This window comes from Notamacropus eugenii, chromosome 1, assembly GCF_028372415.1.
Source record: "Notamacropus eugenii isolate mMacEug1 chromosome 1, mMacEug1.pri_v2, whole genome shotgun sequence".
Lineage (NCBI taxonomy): Eukaryota > Metazoa > Chordata > Mammalia > Diprotodontia > Macropodidae > Notamacropus > Notamacropus eugenii.
The window spans coordinates 707,951,229-707,973,091 of record NC_092872.1 but is presented as its reverse complement, the minus strand read 5'-3'; the positions used below and the strand labels follow the sequence as shown (position 1 = coordinate 707,973,091).

Genomic DNA, 21,863 nt, shown 5'->3' with positions numbered 1-21,863 from the left:
AGGAAAGTCTTGAAGTGAAATAAAGTGCTAGACATGGGCCATATACAATATGAAATTCAGATAACAAAGACCAAAATTACAGATAAGTATATAGTAACTCACCATCCATTTCAACAAGCATCTGATTCAAGGTGTTTTCCTGTTCACTTTGCCCTCCAAAATTGCCACGACCTCTTTTTCTTCCAATTGCATCAATCTCATCAATGAATAGGATACAGGGGGCATTTTTTCGAGCCATTGCAAACATGTCCCTAACCTAAAACAAGATCATTGATTCTGTCACTAGTATGAAGGGGATTTCTTGTATTTTTTAAACCCGTAAGGACTCCAGGGCCTTTTGACCCCTGACCCTTTCTGAAATCCCAGATCCCACAAGTGAGCAAGAAGCTACAACTCCTTAGGTGCTGACAAAGAGAAATGGTGGGAAGGTTAATGATTTCTCCAGGATGAGAGGGAGTATTTCATTCATCCTCAGGACTTTTATGGATGGGTGGCCCTCAGATGGACAGCCTACAGGTAGGAAGGAATTTATGTCCAGCAGAAGCAGCATCACAACCTTGTATAGACGATGTCACTGTCTAAGCAACTTACCCTTGCAGGCCCAACTCCCACAAACATCTCCAGGAACTCAGAGCCATTCACAGTGATAAAAGGAACATTGGCCTCCCCTGCAGTTGCTTTGGCAAGGAGTGTTTTCCCAGTGCCAGGGGGACCGGTGAGCATAGCGCCCTGAAACAAGAGGGTGGTATTAAATTCTAGAGGCATAACAGAATGGCATCTCACTGAGGAAGCCTGGCCAATGGGAATCACGTCCAACATTATGAAGTGCATTCAGATAACTCAAAGCTCTAAATCATGGATACAAGTCCTTACAAGACATTTCAGAATTTACTCTATTACTATGAAGTTTTAGCTAAAGGTGGTGAGAGATGGGGTTACAGATAGAGTACCGGAATCAGTTCTGTGAGTTCAAATCTGTGCTTAGACACTTAATAGCTACGGAACCCTGAGCAAGTTACCTAATCTCTCTCAGCCTCAGCTTTCTCATATATAAAATGGAGTTAATAGCACCTATCTCCTAGGGTTGTTGTGAAGAGAAATGAAATAAATATAAAGGGCTTTGCAATCTTCAAAATACTGTATATATGCTAGCAAAAAAAATGCTAGCAACTGTTATTACTACTGCAATTATTACTGAAAATGAAAAACAGTAAAAATGAGTTCTATTTTCCTATGTTATTTTTTGTACCGGTGATTTCTAACCCTGTTTTTTCAACACCTGAGAGCATCTCCAGTTATTTTGAGTAGTATTACTAAAATTCATCCCTGACAAAAAAGAACAACAAAGATTTACCTAATTTAAACAATGAGTGTCATCTAACCTATTAGTTGCAGTGGGGTTTGGGGTCATAGGGAGGTGGAGAATGGGGGTGACAGTGGGGAATGCCTCACAAATCAAACAAGGACAAGCTATCGAGATTCCTAAGGGGTTGAGAATCTCTCTCTCTCTCTGTATATATGTAGATATGCTAGGGTTGGAAGCTCAATTCCAGGTGGACAGTCTCGGGCAGGTAAAGGTGGGAACTTCTAAATCTTAGAGTTCTCACGAGACCCCCCAGGAAACGACTGGGAATCGAGGTGAACCAAGCTATCTCGTGTATTTCCGCCTCTTCCCGTGAGAAACGTGATGGGAGAGAGCTCTCCCTGCCCTCGAGATTGTCCCGGATCTGGGCACACTATTGTTATCTAACAGCACGGTATTCAGATGCAAACTATGCTGCTGAAGAGTTTAAGTAGGATCAGGAAAGCCTGAAAGCTCTCTTGGGCGGAGGGGCGTGCGGAGTGGACAGGACAACAAGGCTCCGCTTTTCCTCTCTCCTCTCTCCCCTCCCCCTCTCTCCCCACTTATACTTCTACTTCCAATCTCTTATTGTAAGATCTTTGCCTCCTTGGGAGATCTTTCTCTTTCCCTCCTAAGGAAGAATTCCCCTGCACTTGTAACTAGACCCTGAAATAAAGCTCAACCCTTGTTCGACTCTGGAACGTCCTTTCTCTCATACGAGCATCTGGTTTGGCCAACCGAAGACCTTGGGAGGTGAGGTAAGGGAAGACTCGGGTAGCCCTCAGGCCTCTAGGCCTGGCATAGATATATTTAGATTAAATGGATTAGTATCATAAATTTCTATTTAATACAAGTCATGATTTCATATCTACACGTGTACACATGTGCAAACCCCCCCCATACCTGCAACCATGATCTAACATGGCATTGGCATGTCTCATACCATCTGTGGATTCACAACCTAGAAGTACCACATACATAATTTTGGGTTGAGTGGCTGTCATTCAGCAGAGGAAGGCCACATTCCAGAGGGCAGAATGAGAGTATTCCAGGTAGAATGAGGGAAGATAGCAGACAATGGCAAATTCATTCCATACTCTTCCCTATAACTTCTGTATTTAAAAAGGTCTAGAATAAGCCCAAACATCCAAAAGAGAAATATAATCCAAAAGCAAATATAATTAATACCCTAACACAGAATCAACTTATATGTTCCTGGATGAGGCGACAATGGATATAAATCAACCTTTGGAATTTACTGATATATTTAAATTTGAATATGGCTTGATCTGGTATTCTGGAAACTTACACTACTTCCCAGCAAGCTGAGCAGTCTCACAGAGAAGGCCTAAAGCTGGAGGGTCTGGAGGTGTGCCCTAACTTCCCTCCCCTGGACTATCTCCCCAAGATGACTCCATGTGGAGGAAGAGCACTGGCTTTCATGCTAATACAAACGCCCATCTAGCTCACCTCTTCCAAAGCAGGCCTGCCCTCTCTCAGGATCCCTCCTTCCCTGAAAGGTGTGGAAGGAAGCACTTTGCTTTAAAAGGCCTCCTTCAGAGTTCAGGTAGCTTCCCACACTCTCTGCCTGCTTGGCTCTAGATTACATTCAAAATCAGAGAGAGGTGCTGATTTAAAAAAAAAAAAAAGAATAAAAGTGAGGTCTGGTTTTCCACAGGAAGCTGCAGCGTGGAGTAACGTACGCTCTCTGCCTGTACATACAAACTGCTATGTTTATGTTATCTATATAGTTATAGCAAAACTACAGGCCCTAAAATATGGACAATGATTTAAAATGTATTCGAATAAGCAAAATCACAAGTAGTCCCTGATAGGACTTCCCACACTGGGCCATATAAGACTTCTTCTGTCTGGACATTGTATAGCACAGAAGAGCTAGCAAGACATAAAGCCAGATAGACCACCCCTGACGTTTTTCTACTGAGAGCGAGCTGTCAAAGATCTCTCAGTGCCCACTTTTGAGAAGAGCCCAGCCCCCAGACCTGGGAGCCGGTACACTGGGAAGCTCCTGAAGCAGCACCTTGGGGATCTTGGCTCCGAGGTCCTGATACTGTTTGGGATTCTTGAGGAAGTTCACAAACTCCATGATCTCCAGCTTGGCTTCTTCACAGCCTGCCACATCAGCAAAACGCACATCTATGTTATTCTTCAGGATTTTGGCAGTTGTTTCGCCAACACTGAAGAGGCCTCCTCCTCGTCCTCCCCGGCCTGCTCCCATTGGGCCTCGCCTCACGGCATAGAGGAAGATTCCAATCAGAAGCAGAGTGGGAATCAGGCTTTTCAAGAAAGAACTGTGAAAGCACAACCAAACACCACAAAAATCACTGTCACTGAGAAAAAGGCAACAAAGCATTACCTTCAGACCTTTCATTTAAGAACTACTAAAAGGCAGTTTGGCAAAATATTTCATCATGCAATATGTTATGTGTCAAACTCTGGTTTTAAAAAAGACTTTATAGTCAGGGTCCTGATCCTATTTTCCTCTGACTCTGTCATCTCTCATTCTTAATACTTCCTAGGGGCTTTAGACACTTAAGCTTAATATTCTGCTTCCATGGAAGCTAGAGAGGATTTACTGCATTATATCCATCATCTCCAAGACCCTATAAAATTTCAGTTCCACAGTCAATCCCACAAATTTTACCTTCTCACTCATTAATGACACTAAAGGTTCTGTTTATGGGGGAATGGGAATGGTCCAAGAAAACAACGGTATCCCTTATTTGGGCAAATAAGGTATTAAAACAAAGTACCCAGGATAATACTGCCTCATTTCTGTTAATAAAAGAAATTAATACATTATTGAGGCTAGTCAATGTTGTTGAATAAACACTATAAGCTCAACATCAATTAGAAAGAATTTCTGAAATCATGTTCCCCATTTGTCCATCCACTCATATAACGAATATTTATGAAGTTCCTACGACAGGCACCAAATTGTATTCTGAACTGCGGAATATACACAGAAGTGAGAAACACAGTCTCTGTCCTTAAGGACCTCATAGTTCATTCAGCTGGTAAGACAAACCACAATACAGGAAGAGAGTTAAACAATAAAAGAGTAAAGTAATAATACAAAAAAAAAACAGTACAAGGATATCAAAATGAAAAAGACAAATCACCATGGGATGAATAAAGTAGGTAAGAAGGTTTCAGAGAGAGGCAACGTGAGCTGGGCCCAAAGGAGAGCTCTGTTGCTAATTCTTTCTATGCCCTCCTTTTATAAGATTATTCAGCTTGAAAATTTTCTGCTTTGATTTTTCCAAATGAAAAAGAATAAATTCACTCTCTCCACATGGGCATTTTAAATATGAGCTAGTGCTTAAAGAGCAGAAGGAAATAGCATGGTAGGCAAAGCCTTCTAAAAAGGAACCAGATGCCCAAGATGAACATGACACCGATCTATGTATGTCCCAGGGGCCCCTTTCTTCTACTTACCCATCACTCTCGGTGGTATAAATCACTGCTGCCTGATTGGCAGCTTCAATTCCCAATTCCCACTGGGCAGATTCCAAATTTCTCTCAAACGTGTCAACACTGCCGATGTTAAACCACACGGATTTCTGCAGAGACCAAGACACTAAAATCTAGCGGAGCTGCACAAAGCACTAACAATGCAGCAACTCAGCCTTTCTCTCTAAGAGGTGACCCTTATACACTAAGGCTCTCTGCTCATGGTCATTTGATGTCATCGCTAAGCCTAACCATTTAGGCGAACTCAACCTTGGTCTAGTCTCAGGTGGTTACTACTTTAATAAGCCAGAAGATCTTTCTCCTCCTTTATGCTGTAGGCAACCTTGATTCTAACATTATAGGATGAGATGGTTGCAAAGAACCCCCCCCAGTTTTCCTGTTATCTTCACCATTCCTACCCTCTTGCTTCTGATTCCTCCCAGTTTGCTGAGAGGAGTCTTTACAGCTGAATTAAAGCAATGAAAATATGGTGATAGTATGTAGGACTCCCGAAGAAAACCCAGTTACTGAAATATGTCTGGACAAGTCAGTTTTGAGGTCACATCTCACCTCAGAAGATGCTCCAGGAGTAGGAATCACACGCACAAACTGTTTGTTCACGACTTCAAGTCGGTCCACCTAGGAAACAGAAGTAACCTACTGTATGTATGACCCCCTCCTAGCAAGGCAGAGCTTGGCTGCCACAAACAAAGGGCACTCAGCAGTGGAGTCAGGGCATTTTGCCTAGGATCATGCTATAGAGGCCCTGAATATGCTGACTTTCTCTGAGAGGTTGTTGAATCCTCCACAGTACCTGACCTAGCTGTTCCTTTTCCTCATTTGGACACTGCTAGCCTGGGGTGTTAATCTATTTACATTTTTAAAAATAGGAACCAATTCTAGAGAGGAAATTAACATTTTATTCGGCTGAATGTCAAGGAACTAAGGGACTCAAAATCCAAATGAATAAGAATACACAGAGCATATACCCTGTTCACAATGACCATAAAGTAATGATCCTATTATGATCCTACAAAGTTAAGCATGTTCCACAGACTCATGATCATTGAAAGCAAGTCACTCATTTATTTAGCCTAGGGATAAAGATAATGAAAGGCAGATTTACATTGTTTGTCACCTGCTTCATTAATAATGATAAGAATAATGGGAGAAAAAAGGTATCTGCTTTCTCTCTTAATATACAATTCAACAGACCTTTACACTTTCTTGGGCGAAGTCTTGAAAACACAAAGACAAAAACTAAACAGTCTGTGACATTAAGGATTTTACATTCTTTCTATAGGGGAAATATAACATGTACACAGAGAGATATAATACAAGGGAATTTGAGATGCCCTAATAATTATAGAAATGGGAAGAAATCAAGGCCACCTAAGTTACCATCTTCTACTCCAATTAGCAAGGGCAGCTGGGTGTCACAGCAGATAAATAACTGAGTCTGGAGTCAGGAAGACTCACCTTCCTGAGCTCAAATCTGGCCTCAGACATTTATTGCCAATAAATGTGACTTTGAGAAAGTCACTTAACCCTGTTAGCCTCAGTTCCCTCATTTGTCAAATGAGCTGGAGAAGGAAATGGCAAACCACTCCAGTATCTCTGCCAAGAAAATCCCAAATGGGATCACAAAGAGTCGGACTTGACTGAACAACAATAATTAGCAAAAATAGAAAAAGAAATAAAAGACAAAATCCAAAGTAAGCAGGGCTGTGGGTAAACCAGCATTCTAACACATTCTTGCTGGGACCACACTGGTTTAAATATTTTGAAGAAAAGTATGGAAATAGTAATACTGAGGAAGGCCTTAGAATGTCCAACTGTAAAATCAACAAAACCTCAGATAACTGATTCAGATCTTATCTTGAGGTTCAATGAAGATGAAGGGTAAATATTTCTAATTCAAACCTATCTACAATCTCATATAATACCATGATCCAACCACATTCATAGCTCTTTCCAACCCAGAACAAGATCTAACAGTATTTATTTTAAACTTATATGCTAAAGTAGGATGTTACTTTGATGGTGTTTAGGTTAACAAGACATGAAAATATGGTGCTTCTGCTTTGCCCTCACTATTAGCTCATTTTCCTTACTGAATATAATAGCCTAAGAGACGTATCACACTTTCTCTAGCTGACAGGGGTGGGAAACCTGAGGCCTGGAGGCCACATATGGCCCTCTAGGTCCTCAAATACGTTCCTCTGACTGAATCCAAACTTCACAGAACAAATCCCTAGGGGAAATTTGGATTCAATCAAAGGGTTGCACTGGAGGACCTGGAGGGTCACATGTAGCCTCAAGGCCACAGGTTCTCCACCCCTGCTCGAGTACAATATACTGTTCCATAAAAATTTCACTGAAGTGTTTGAATGTTGCAGGGCAGTATACCAATAAGTAAGTACGTCTGTATCTAACTGATACCTAGAAAGTATTAAGACTGATATCACTGGAATATGATGCACTTCATTGTATATTCATCTTAAGGTGAGATGTACAAACAAGCCTGCTTCAGCTTACTACATGGTCTAGAAAGGGTACTGCATTCATACCCACATTATATAGTTTCCCATGCTATATTGAACTTCTCTATATACAAGAGATCCTAAAGCCAGTGCTAAACATTACCTATAAGTAATATAATCCGCATACTGCAGGGGGGAAAACATTTTTATACTCCTCCAAAGGCAGAATAAACATTTTATTTTAATTGAAGATTTTAAGTCAGCAGAGAGCCAGGCAGAATTGGGGAAGAAACTGTACACACTTAAATGAAATAGGATATTCCCTGGAGTTTAGGTGCAGGCTGAGTTTCTAGAATTGTTGCATTATTGTCAGCTATGCCAACTACTCTGAGGATCACTTGGAGAAGGAAAACAGAGAAAGCAAAACTATCCTATGGGAACAGAGTTCCGATGTCTAGCATCTTCAAGGCCCCAAATGTGGCTGGCTCTTCTACCTTCTCCTCTGTTCATATTCTGACCCAGTAACTGAAAGAGGCAATTCTTCCTTAGAAAAGTGATAAAAACAGAAGTATGCTGGTACTGGTACTCTGACAACTAAAGGCGCAGATGGAACTTTTATCTAAATTCTCTTATTTAAAGACAACCATTTCAAGATTTCCTTATCCTCATACTGGAGGCACCTCAACTCTTCAAAACTCTATTTTCCTTTAGTGAATATTCTTTTGAGGTCAGATGGGAAACTGAGGATTACTCTTTCCTAAATTTGAATTGGCACAGTGCCTATTAAATACCACTATTAGCCAATTTCAGTATCACCTGGTATTTCAGACCAATATTAACACATAATGAAATCAATGCCTCTTAATAAAAGAAGCAAGCAATGAGCTATCCAAGGATATGTAAAATGTGTTCCTTGTACTACTTTTCTATGGAAAATCTTGCCAAGGAGATACCCATCCAGCTGGGCTAAGCACTATCCTTTGAGGCCTTGGTATCTCAGTTTTTACATTGGCAAACTTCTTAGGCCCAGAGTAGGTTGACAAGAAGAGAGCTCAACTCTAGTTCACCTTCTAATACATCTATCTCCAGCTCTGGAAGCCACTGCCCACTGGGCACACCCTCTGTCTCACCTTGTCTTTCTAGCACGGAGAAATGAAAGTAAGTGAATTTGTAAATTATATGAATTCAGCTATTTCTAACGCAGAAGGGCTGCTTTTTGAAAAATAAGTTCCAAATAATGCACTGACCTTTGACAAAGGTATTAGATGTCTTGCAGCATGAAACAAAATCTATCTGGATAAACCAAAATTGTGCTAGTTTCTGGTAATGTTCCTAGAGATCACCTATGAAAGATCACCTAGGAGTATGGACAAAAGGAGATGATGTAAAGAGTGGACACTCCTAGTAGCAACATAACAAGTCAACTGGTCCCATCCCAGTTCTGCTCTAAAAGCACTGCTCATTTCAGCACTTTCAGGAGGATGTGAGCACTACTATTTCCACCATATGGGTCAGCTGATGGTCTGTGAATCTTTGTAGCTGAAAAACTTCATCATTCAGGAGCCAGCTTTTCGGTCATGTGCTTCCTGCTTAGCTGACAGACATACAATTTGTCTGAACCCTTCTATGAAACCTTTCCACTTTAGTAGCACCTACCAAAGCTGCTGAGATAGCCCCTGAAGACAGTCTCCTTCATGTCACAATGAAGCATGTAATAGTAGTAGAGGATGAGAGAATTTTAAGTAAGGAAAGTAAGGTCAAGCAGTAAGGAAAAATGATCATTCTCCATCCCCTCCACACCAAATGGGAGAAAGATAAAGTGTATTTGATATGACCACAAATAGGTCAAAGGAGAAGCTTCAGCTGCCCATGTCCAGAAACAGCAATCCTTCCATGTGTCCAATGCAAGATTTCAGAAAAAAGACACCAGATGATTTCCTTAGTCCCCCTCAATCAAAAATAAAATGTACATGGAAATCACGCAAATACATATATTAAGGTGGAATTTTCCTGTTTCTCTCCTTGTCACATACACAACATTTTTTCCCTCACCAGTCCTCTGGCCAAGTAATACTGTACAAAATGCTTCCAAGTGATTTCTTTTCCAGAATCTCGAAAATAGAAGTAGAAAAATCCCATAGCGAAGCCTGCTCCCATGACAGCCAGATTACGGAACTCTTTGTTGTCCCAAGGGAACTCTCCCTATAGAAGAGAAACCAATGAATTTCACACAAATGAAAGGACTTTCTCAAATTCTAGAGAAGCATGAAAATAGCTTTCTTTTTCTTTGGCTTTATCACTGGAATTGCCCCCAAACTTCCCGCATTCTAACATACCTAGTCTGTTTTAAGGTTGCTGTTTTCTACGTACACAATAGCTGCATGTGATTGATTCAAAGGACTGTTCTTACCTAGAGGAGAACTCTCAGCCACTGCCTCTGGAATATATCAATGGTCAGGATTTCATTATAAAAGCCTGACTTTGGAGTTAAAAATCTGTATAGAGGTTCCATCTTACTTGGATGTTTTTATGAGACTTAGTAGCTTTTTTTTAATCTACTAAGGAAGCTCTTTGAACACGGTATATAATTACTAATGCAGCAAACCTAAGGAGATTTAAGAATCAGACTGTCCAAAGTTTCAAATTCCATATTAACTGTCACTTGAGAAAAGAGTCCAATGGAGGCTACAGTCACATATTTTAGGTTTGGATTTGGTGTACATCTGGGGAACCCTACACACCTTCTGTATCCGTTTCCACCAGGCAAAGTCATCCTTCTTCCCTCTTCTCTTGCCACCATTTCCTCCGAGTCCATGATCCTTTGATTCATCAGCATCTAGGAAAAAACAAAGTTTGGTCTGAGAAAACTAGCAAAAGAAAACTTCCAGAAATAGAAATGAATATCCTATTCAGAAAATGGTAATTGTAGGGGGATGAGGAGAGAATACCAGGCTAAAAAAAATGCCAAGGGCTGAGCAGGAAATTCAACTTTTCATTATAATGGTAATGAGAACTAAGGTAGAGCAAGTTAGTAAGAAAGACACTAACAAGACTTAGTCACTGCACTGACAGGGTACATCACAGAAAATTAACAGTGGATCCACAGAAATTGATGTATCAATAAAATATCTGATGCCTCCTGAAAGGGACATAGGAACAAAACAAACATAATGACCCTAGGAGATTACTTACTTGACCTCTAACTTGATCATCATTGAATCAACACTGAATCAAGGAATGATTCAAGAGGATCCAAGAAACAGGATCCACTGGGGCAGAGAGATTTACTTGTTGTCACATAAACCATCTGATCTGTTTGCACTACACAATGTCCTTCTTTGCCCTCCTCTTGCTACCTTCAAGAAAATATCTTTCACTAGTGCTACTCTGGTCCCTGTCCCTAATGTGTCTTTTGAAGAAAAGTAAGAGTTAACTGTTGAGCAGCATCTTCAAGTGCCTCTGTCAGGTTCATGGGTTCAACTTCTTGGTCAGTTTACAACATGACTTCAGGCATGTAGAGGAAGGATCTATACCAGCATGAGCAGTAAGTCCTCAAAGATCAGGAGTCCTATATCTATGCCAGTAACTGCAGGTCATAAACCTCATAGTATCCTAAGTTACTGTAGACTTCTGCTGATACAGATGCTGTTTGGGATGCTGGTGTGGACACTGGTGCTACTCTGTGGTAGCTCTGCCTCCACCTCTCAGTGTTGATGCTTCTTTTTTACAGATTCATGGAGCTTTATTTCATCATTTCTTCTAATCAAAGACTGTACGATAGTATGATGTCTTCTCTCAGTCACGGAGCTTTACTATAGTTATCTAAGTTTTTATAAACTGCACATAGCTGCGGTTGGAGTCCTTACAGACTCCTTATTTCCTTCCAAGGGAAAGTTAGGGTTTAAAAAGCTAAACATTTACAGAAAAATCTCAACCTAAGAAGTAGTCTTTGTATGCTCCTAATGCAGATTCTTTCCTTCTGTAGGATGATCACACTAATTCATGTTTTTATAGGAATAGATAATATTTGTAAGTGTTTACTTAGAGCAGTGCCTGGTACACAGCGGGTCCTACGTAAACGCTCATTCCCTTCCCTTCCCACCCCACCATCATTTTATATCTCAACATGACATGGAAGGAAGAATGCCTGAAGCAAGAATGAATTATTAACACCATGCTAATCAAATGATGCTGTTTTATTTAAGTTTTACAGAATACCAAGAAAGCCCAGCACAAAGGACAACCTTCCAGCAGGTCCCAGCAGGCAGAAAACAGTGCTACCAAATGAAAATGACAGCAGAGCTTCTCGGCTATTAACTAATGCCAGTAGGAACCTAGGACAACAATAACCAATGCAGACTGTCTTGATATGCTCTCATTCTGAACAAGACATGAAACAATAAACAAGACAGGTGAATAAATTTTCAGTTCCCTAAGACTAAGAGGTTCATAAAGCACCCAGAATGGTCCTATGAAGTATGAAGTGCAAGGACTTCAATGGACATTTTACAGAAGAAAACACAGAGGTGAACTCAATGGCCCAGTCAGCAACTAGACAAGGCAGGACTTGACACCAGTTCTCCTGGGACCAGAAGCCAGTCCAGGCTTCTTCCTACTGCACCAGAGCTGCCTTGGGAGGAAAAGGTTGTGGGACACACAGTGTGAATGGCCCTGATTTTTCAGGAATTCATGTGGATCACTAATAAGGTGTACAGTTGACTACATAAGAGAATGCAATTTAGTAGCCTATTTCAAGGCTTAAGACTAGAAGAGTACTGTTGGTAGACCAAAACAAAGGAAGGGAGTGATGGACTCAGCTGGAGATGATGGGCAGGGTCCATAGAAGGGTAAAAAAGAGAAGTCAACATACCAATCCAAACCTGTTTTCCTTGGGATATGATCAGTAGGTCATCATGCATGATCCCAGTAAGAATTCTTTAATTTAAAAAAATGCATATATGTGAACCATAGCAGTTTGGGAGGGTTCCTTTACCTTTCTTTGGAGGTGTTGATTCTTCTTTGCCCGTGCTTCTTCCATTTCTGTTAAAATACTTCTCAAAGCCTTAGAGACAAAAGGATTAGGTTCTAGGCCTTTAATGTTATCAATCACACAGGCTTTCAAAAGCCAATTCAAGAGAGAGAAACTGGGATAGAACCTGGACCTTTCCCACTCTTTCCCCGATTGTCTGCTAGAATCAACATTTAGACTCTTATTTTCTAGCAAGTGGGATGTGAGCTGCCAATCCCAGGATAACAGAAATCCCAGTGGGAAGAGCCCATCAGCTCTGTAGCCTGCAGGTTCTGTAGCATGCTTTTGGGACACCCTGTCCCTCATTGTACACAACCAAAAACCTGCCAGTTGCCTTCCTACTACTTTCACCAAAAATGGATCTATTTTTCAACTTTGGTTTCCTAATGTAACTACTCCACAAGTCTAGCCTGCACATAACCTCTACTTTGACTTCGCTCAAAGAAACACACTCGGCTCTCTGATAAAAGTTAATATGATTCTGACTCTATTACTTCAAACAGCCTTAAAAGGACTCATGAATCAACTTTCTTCTGAAAAAGTTTTGCTGCCTTCTACAGTGTCACCCACTTCTACTACACTAAGGAGGCAAGCCACCTTAGTTCCCAACTCACTCTTAGTCAATGGCAAAGTTGCTCTTTGAATTCCTGTAAAAAAAATATACTTCTAGAGAACTTCTGAAGAAAAGTATGTACCTTTGGGAGCTTTCGAATACAGCCACTGGGAAAATGATGTCAGTCTTCCCTGCAGAACCAGCTGCTGAAAATGGATTCCCTGGAGACATTAAAACATTACAGATCATCAGTATCCTCTGCACCAGCAACATATTAGAGCACTTTCTCCCTTTGAGAGTTAGGAATCCCTAAGGGGACAGGGATAGGGATTGAGGTTGAAACCTACAGTCATCATCCTTCCGCTCCCATAATGTGAAAAAAGTGATTCTGATGGAAAATGTGAACTAGATTCACCACAGTAATATATGGAAAATTTTTATAACCCTCACTGTTAGCAGCAGGAAATCTAAATACTGCTTGCTTCAGGTATTCCTAGCTATTAGATTATTACTGTCACAATAATACACCTTTCTGAGAAAGACTGAAGTCAGATAGGATGAAAATACTAAAAGGCGTTAGGATTCAGCTTTAGGCAATCTAGAAAATAACTTTTTTTCCCCCCTCTGGAGTCAAGAAAAGCAAAAATAGAGGTTATATAGGCTCCATTTCTTCTGATAGAAAGGTTCAGCCCAGAGAGAATAATGCTTCTGTTTTTATTGCATACTTTAAAACAGTGGGAATTGTTTTTTATTTATTTATTAAATATTAAGTCCAAGCACAACAGCCATAGAAGTATATGAACAGAGTTACTGGAGGTCAAATTATATGATGGTAAATAGTACCACAACAAAAAGCTCAGGACATGATAGTGGGTGTATGTTTCTTCATTTTTTTACTGGACCTGTGACTTTGACAGTTTTGAAGAAACCACCACCACCAACACATATCATGCAACTCCACTGTAAGGCCCCAAGAGGTTAGGTAATATGTCTAAGGTTAGAGAGTCAGTCAAAAATCAAAAGTGGGACTTGAACTCTGGGCTTTCTAGCTCTAAGGCATGGGACTGTAGTGAGAGCTAGCCCAGGAATTAAGAAGACCTAGGTTCCAGTTTTACCTGACACCATCTGGCTGGCAAACTCATGTGACTGCTCAGCACCCTAGGAAACTCTGGAGGACCCTAAGTTACAGAACGGTTGTGAATCCAAACTATCAGGGGGAGTTTCCTCTCTGGGAGTTCCCTGTACCAAAGAAGATACAGGTTTAGATCAAAAAACAATATATCCACATCTAAATCTATCTATCTAGAGATATATACATATCTCTAGATATAGACAGACACACATACATGGGCATACAAACATATACCTCTATTGGTCAAGGGTAAGAATGTTTCTGGCAAATGATACTTACAAATTAGACATGAAAGTTATTATATGTCATTCCTCATTAGCAACTTATGTTCTCTCAAATGTCCTCACACTGTGTTTGCTGACTTTCTGCAGGGTTCTGGCCACTGCTGGGTCCCAAGTAGGATTGAAATAAGAATTTAAAAGTAAGCCAGGTCAGAAAGGCTATTGCCCATCCACTAGGGAATGGCTGGACAAGCTGCAGCATATGATTGTGATGGAATACCAATGTACTCTAAGTAATAATGAGCAGGATGTCCTCAAAAAAACTTGGGAAGACTTACATGAAATGATGCAAAATGAAAAGAATGGAACCAGAAGAACATTGTGCGAAGTAAAAGCAATATTACACATTGATCAACTGTGAATGACTTTGTTATTCTCAGCAACACAATGATCCAAGACAATTCCAAAGGACTCATGATGAAAAATTCTATCCACCTCCAGTGAAAGAACTGTGGAGTTTGAAAGCAGATCAAAGAGTACTATTTATCACTTTATACAGTTTATCACGGGTTGTTTTGAGGTTTTTTTGGTCTGTGTTTTCTTTCACAACATGACTAATATGGAAATATGTTTTGCACAACTACACACGCATGACCTATATCAAGCAGCTTGCCTTCTCAAGAAGGGAGGTGGGGAGAGAGTCTAAAAAAAAAACATTAAAAATTATTTTTACATTTAATAAGGAAAAAAAGAAAGTATTTTTTAAAAAGTCCATCCATAGCTAACAGGAATCCACCCCATGTGACATTAAATTAAGCCTGCAGGAACCCTATTCAGAGGCAATCAGATAATCTATGTAAAACAGAACAGAAGACAGCCCAGAGTTGTCCCCAAAATCATGGTGATGTTCAAAGATCAAATTACCAAAATGTGTGTAGAAATTGGAGTACTGAGCAAAATAACAACAGCTGTTAACATTCAGACAGTACCTAAAGACTTACTAAGTCCTATCCCTACATTAACTTACTGAGGCTTCACAACTCTTGCGAGGCAGGAACTATGTAGGGCTTACTATCTCTTTTTTTACAGATAAGGAAAATGGAGTCCCAGAGGACAGCAAGGTACTTGCTAATGGTCACAAAGCCAGTAAGCATAAGAGGCAGGATTCAAATTAAAGTTTCCTTTGACTCCAGGCCAGCACTCTCACCATTACTCCATGCTGCTTCAATGGGTTTCCCCAATCTAAAAAATAAAATGCCACAGACACAACTCACCACAAAATTAAACCAAACCAAAAAAAGTCTTTCCAAAGAGACAGAAAAAATTTTATTAAAGTGGGAATAGTATTGTAGTAAAGGGGGAAGAAGAGCAGATTTGTAGCCAGGGGCCTGGCTTCAAATGACAGTTCTGGCACCATCAGTGTAACATCCACTACAGGTCTCAGTTTCCCCAATGGCAAAATGAAAGAAGGGACTGGCTGAAGAAGATCACCTCTCAAGTTTCTTGCAGCTCTAAATTAAATGATTTTATGAGCTCACTCTATACTTTTGGCTATTAAAGTGGCAGAGAAAGATACACTACATGTTTGAGAGACTGAGAGAAGCAGAAGATTAACAGACCATTACAGAAGACAACATGGGGCTCAGTTCAGGCCTCTTCACATTCCAGGGGTCTCATATTCTACACCCTCTCATAGTCTCTATACTCTGGCCAGTCATCATCCCACTTCTCCCACATTCCCACTTTGTGCTTTGTCTAACTTTGATCTCAATTATGGACCACCTACCCAGCGTTCAAAGTCCAGCTCAGATGTCACAAGGCAGCTCAATGGTGCTGGGCCTCAAATCAGGAAGACTTGAGTTTGAATCCAACTTACCAGCTGTGTGACTCTGGGCAAGTCACTTAATCTGTTTACCTCAATTTCCTCAACTGTAAAATGGGGGTGATAATTATAGCCCCTCCCTCCCAGGGTTGTTGTGAGGATCAAATGAGATGTTAATGGAATTCACTTTGCCTGGAACAAAGTGTTATATAAAAGTAGTTATTACCATCACCACTCTCATAATCCAGCCCCATGATTTTTGACAAATTCCTTCATTTTTGGGACATCAGTCTTCTTAATTGTCAAATGAAGGAACTGGGTTTAGCAATCTCTAAAAGCAGCAGATCACAGGATTTTAGAGTTGGAAGTGCACTTGGAGACTATCTTGTCCACTGACACTTTATATATGAGAAAAGTGAGGCTCAAATAAATTAAGTCACTTGCCTCTTGCTGACCCAGACTAAGTAATAAAGCCAGGATCTAAATGTAGGCTGTACAGCATACTGGGGAAAGTCACTGGTTTGAAGCCAGAGGAACTGGGTTTAAGCCAGGGCTCTGCTACAGTAGTGCTTCCATGTGTGATTCCGGGGCAAGTCACTGGGCTTCTCTCTTAGCCATAGCTTCAAAATCCATAAAATGAGAGGGTGGGATTAGACACCCCCAGAGGTTCCTTCCAGTTCTAAAACTGTGATTCCAAGTGCTCCATTTCTTCCACTACCCCTCACTACCTCCAGAGCCTTCCCACTATAATATTCTAGGTTAGGGGTGGGGAACCTGTGGCCCTCTAGGCTACATGTGGTCCTCTAGGGCAACCCTTTGACTGAATTGGATTCTGTGAAGAATGGGCTGCACTTCAGAATCTAGAGGGTCACATATAGTCTCAACGTCACAGGCTTCCCACCCCTGGCCTAAGTATTCTCTTGATCTAAACATCATCACCTCAACTGGAGGCAATTTTCCTTTCATTTAATCTCTTAAAACTCAGTATTTTTATTTGTATCCATTTTATTCTCATTAATAGTCTTGATATTTAAGTGAGTTGAGAGCTAGGATAGAATGTCGCTCCAACACCTGGCCCACAAAACAAGGGGTGTGGCAGTCAGGGGGCCCAAGGTTCAAAGCCTGTCTCTGACACTTAATAGTTTTGTAAACACACTGAATCACTAACCTCTCTGAGTACCACTATCAATCTGTAAAATGGGGATAATAACTGCAGAACCTACCTCAGACACTCAATGTTTAAAGGCTCAAATGAAATAGTGTAAAACACTTAGTAAATTTTAAAGCATTGTTGTGTCAGCTAAAATTATGACAATAGCTTAAGTGTTTTGTTGGCTACTTTTTTCTCTCCTTTCATTCAATACATATTAAAGTAATCAAGATTCCGGGCTGCTGTCTACCAACCTCCAAGACAGTCTGCTTCCTTCTTCCGTAAGTTCAATGCCTGGTTCATAGTCTTCTCTCCTCCCCAATACCTGTCTCATAATAGAGGACTTTGATATATGTATTGATACTCCCCTCAAACACAATAATCTCACAATTTCTTAACATTATTCATTTCCATCCCATTCCAATTACACAGAAATGGTCCTATCTTTGATCTTGCCATCACTCATGAGTATGCCACTTATGTGTTTGTAACTGAAATTCTTCATTCTAACCCTCCCTAAGCTTTGCAACCCAAAAACTAAAATCTCCAATCTCTATAACTTTCGGTTCTTTCCCAGGTCATCAATACACTGGCTATACACTCTCTTCCCTTTCCCAATGTGACCCCCTGGTCAACCAGTTCAACTCTACAGTGACATCTTCTCTCAAATTTCTTGCCTCCTTTTTTCTATCAAAGATCTTGCCCTGCCAAACCTCTGACTAAGATTACTTCACCATCAACGGCCTTCCTTACTACATTCCTCCTCTTCCTCATTTCATATCCTGCCACTTCCATTCTCAACCCATCTCACATGAAGTTGTCCATCTCCTTGCCAAGGCAAATCCCTCTGGAAGCACAAATCTCCCATTCCATCCTGTCTTATCCAGATTTCCTCCTCTATCACACCCACTCTCTCACTCACCTTTACACTCTCCGTCTACTGCCTACAAACATGCCTATGTACACATCCTCCCCTTCAAAAAATTCTCACTTTATCCACCCATCCCTGCTAATTATCGTCCTCTACAGCTTCTGCCTTTAGTGACTAACCTCCTAAAAAAGATCATCTACAATAGATGCTTCCACTTCCTTTTTCTCTCACTTTCCTCAGTTTGGTTTTTATCCTCATCATGAGATAAAACTGCTTTCTGCAAAGTTACCAATGATCTCTTAATTTTCCATTCTAGTGACTTAATTTCAGTTTTCATCCTTCTTGACCCTCTGCAACCTTTGACACTACCAACGATCTTTTTCTCCTGGATATTCTTTTCTCTCTAGGTTTTCCTGACATTGCTCTTTCTTCCAGCTCAGACTACTACTCCTCAGTCTCTTTCACTGGATTCTTCATCTACGCCATTCATACTCATCATGTCTATTAATTGTAGGTGTCTCTCAAAGATTCTGTTCTGGGCCTTCTTTCCTCTGAGATTATCTATACCATATCCTGTATGTATCCATTTGAACAGTTGTTTGCACAGCCTGAACTTGAAAGCAGGTAACCTTTGTTTTGCCTTTCTTTGCATCACCAGTGCTTACCGCAGTACCTGACACACATTAGGTGCTCATTAATGCGTGTTGACTTTCATGTCATGATGTTAGCCTCTACCCCATGAGCTGGGTCACCTTCCCTTTTGTAATGGCAATCAAATTAGGAGCTTTTGGGGTTTTGGGGGAGGATCTTTCCCACCCACGGATGGGCCAGTCCATGGTGGGAAGGTTGATTAGGGGAGCTGTTTTGTAAGAGGGTCCCAAATACTTTTTGTTTTTTCTGGGGGGGCACAGGGTCAGAGTTATGCTCTCTGGCTCTAAAAAGTGTAGAAATACTCTGCGGGTGAGGGTTCGCTTGTGGGGCTTCCTGACTGTTAGTGTGAGACCCTGGGAAGCCGTTAAGGAGCTCTCCACCCCCGCCCCCACCCCGCCCCGCCCCCACTGTGCACGTAGGTATGTGACGGTCTGTGGATTTAGCTTGGATTTCTCTTTAATTTTGACTTTCTCTGATCAAAGAGACTGTTAGCCCCCTGAGAGTCGCTCTCCTTTCAGGAAGGCAGATCTCAGAACCTGCTGCGGACCCTCCCGTTACGTGGGCTGTTCCCTGATACCCCTTCGCGCACCTCTTACGTGAGGGAGTCCCACGGCACGCCGGCTTCCCCCTGACCTCGCGTGTCTGGGACTCTTTCCCTACGTGCTCCCGCTCCTCGGCTTCACTCCTGGACTTCGTGACTTACAGCCCAATGGAGCGACTCGGCTGCGCCCTCGCTCCTCTCCTAGGGCGCCTAGGCTGGTGCGGTGCACGGCCGTTGGCCGTTAGATAAGAACGAACCGCACGCGCGCCCTGGGGGGGAGGGGAGCGGGAAGATCAGCGCCCACCACGCGTCCGGCGCTGCGGGTGCGCAGACAAAGGGACGTCCCCGCTCCCCAGGAGCTGTCAGTCTAACGCAACGGTCAGGGAGAGGAGGCGTTCTAATGTCGAGGCCGCGCGAGGGCGAAGGAGGAGGGGCTGGAGGGAGGAGATCCGGGGCCCCTTCCAGGCCTCGAAGCCAAAGCCGGCTGGGCAAGTCAGGACGAGGCCTCAGGAACCCAACCCGCCCCGCCCTGCGCGACCCCTCCGGCGTCCCCCGAGCATCCGGCGCGCCCTGATGGCGTCATCAAGGCGCTGGGGCAAGAAACACCTCCCTCGCTACCGGCCAGAAATGGGCGGCATGGGCTCCCCCACTCACCTGCCGCGTATAGCGCAGAGCCCTCAGGCCCACTCTGGCCGTGCCGTGGTCCCAGGCGCCCCAGCCGCATCGCCACAGCGCGGCTAGTGGCAGAGCCGCCGTCCGGCTCCCCACCGCCGCCAGCAGCCTGTGCGACATGCCCCACCCCTTGACCTCGCGCCGTCCGGGCACACGCGCGTCGGCGCAGGAGCGTAGCGGTCATAGTCGCGCCACACCCCCCCGACGGCCGCTCACCGCTCATGCGCAGTGATCCCGCCAGGCCCCCCGCTTAGGTGTCTACGGCGGAACCTGTCTGTGAAAGAACGCTAGGAAATAATCGATGCCGCGCGCGGCTCCGGCGCGCGGCGTGACGAAGTCCGTCGGCTTTGGTCCCCTCTATCTGCGCGCCCGGCTTTGGCTGATGCCGAGTGCAGGCATCTTCCCAGACGCCTACTTCCTGGGTCCTCCCATTGAATCGAAGTTTTCCGCCCTTCTTGTACCCCACTCCCGGAATGTATACGGGCATCCCTCGCCTTCCAGCTTCGAGTCGGCTTAGCCGTGATAGAACGAATCCCAGAGAGGAAACCCCTTGGTCCCTGTAGCCCGGCTCACAGCACCCCCCCCGCCCCCCAAAACACACCCCTGCCCCCACCCCCACCCATGTTTGTGTGTGTGCGGCAGGGCCGAGCTGAGAACTGAGCCGTCCTGCAGGGCCCAGGGCTGGGGCCTACTGGGGGCCAGGAGGGGCCTCGAGCTCGGCGGGCCCTCCTCTGTAGGCCTGGGGTGAGCCCAGCAGAGGCAGGAGGCCACCCTCCTCCCCTCCCCCACGCGGCAGAGGCCCTCCCAGCCCCAACGAAGTGAGCATGCCGGGGAAGAGGCCTGCGAGCGTGAGCAGCGTCAGACGCGCGAAGAGAGAGCGCAAAGCCATCCCTCTGGACGTGAAGCTGGAGGTGCTGCGGAGGTTCGAGGAAGGCCAGAAGCTCAGCCACATCGCGAAGGCCCTGGGGCTGGCCGTCTCCACCGTGGCCACGATCCGCCACAATCAGGAGAAAGTCCGGGCCCGCTCCGAAGCGCCCGCGCCCTCGAGGGTCACCCCGCTGACCCGGCATCGCAGCTCGGTGATGGAGCACATGGAGCGCTTGCTGAGCTCGTGGATCCAAGAGCAGAGCCGGCAGCGCCAGCCGCTGAGCGCCGTGACCATTCAGGAAAAGGCGCGGAGGCTGTTCGGCGATCTGCAGCGAGAACGCGGCCAGGGCTCGCAAACGGAAACGTTCAGTGCCAGTCGGGGGTGGTTTGTGAGGTTTAGAGAGAGGCACGGTGTGCCCAGCTCCAAGGTGAGTAGCAAAGCTGCCAGTGCCTCCGCAGCGGGTGAGCTCCAGTATTCAGAAGTGCTGAAAAGCGTCGTCCAGAAGGGTGGGTACACCCCTCGCCACGTTTTTAACGTTGGAGAGACAGGACTCTATTGGAAGCGCATGCCCGAAAAGGCACTGAGTGCCGTGGAAGAGAGTGCCGCCCCAGGGTTTAGATCGGCCAAAGATCGCCTGGTGCTGCTTCTAGGAGGCAATGCCGCCGGTGACTTTAAGTTGAAGCCTTTACTGGTGTATCATTCCGAAAATCCCAAGGCTCTGAAGGGCTACTCCAAGCCAAATCTACCTGTGATTTGGCGCGCCAGCAAAAAGGCCTGGGTAACGAGGAGCATCTTTCATGAATGGTTCACGTACTTTTTTTGTCCTGCTGTTGAAAAGTACTGTGCCCAAAATAACCTTGCCAACAAAGCGTTACTCATCCTAGAAAATGCCCCATGTCACCCTGTAAATTTAAGTGATCTCTGTGATAATGTCAGAGTAGAATACCTCATTGAAAACAAAGCAGACTCCATCCAACCCGTGGGTCAAGGTGTAATCTCCACCTTCAGGGCTTGTTACCTGAGGAAGACTTTTCAACATCTTATAGGGGGAACT

The 21,863-nt window shown here is 43.6% G+C and overlaps 1 protein-coding gene across 7 annotated transcripts in view; it reads right to left on the bottom strand.

Annotated features, from left to right (window-relative positions):
• The window catches only part of LOC140521404 (mitochondrial inner membrane m-AAA protease component AFG3L1), a 38,665-nt gene extending 18,604 nt beyond the window's left edge, over positions 1–20,061 (bottom strand). Inside the window, exons 1-11 of one of the 7 annotated variants that reach the window (XM_072636394.1) lie at positions 19,318–19,477; positions 13,997–14,120; positions 13,024–13,102; positions 12,293–12,361; positions 10,041–10,135; positions 9,352–9,501; positions 5,387–5,455; positions 4,802–4,926; positions 3,384–3,654; positions 592–729; positions 103–256 (exon numbers count right to left, since the gene is read on the bottom strand). In XM_072636394.1, the coding sequence (XP_072492495.1) occupies positions 103–256; positions 592–729; positions 3,384–3,654; positions 4,802–4,926; positions 5,387–5,455; positions 9,352–9,501; positions 10,041–10,135; positions 12,293–12,361; positions 13,024–13,102; positions 13,997–14,023 (1,177 nt within the window). In that variant the 5' untranslated portion in view covers positions 14,024–14,120; positions 19,318–19,477. Of the gene's footprint in view, positions 1–102; positions 257–591; positions 730–3,383; positions 3,655–4,801; positions 4,927–5,386; positions 5,456–9,351; positions 9,502–10,040; positions 10,136–12,292; positions 12,362–13,023; positions 13,103–13,996; positions 14,121–19,317; positions 19,824–19,923 lie in introns of those variants that run through there. The other 6 variants (XM_072636395.1, XM_072636392.1, XM_072636396.1 and 3 more) reach the window with 6 other exon arrangements.
• Positions 20,062–21,863: the final 1,802 nt, after the last annotated feature.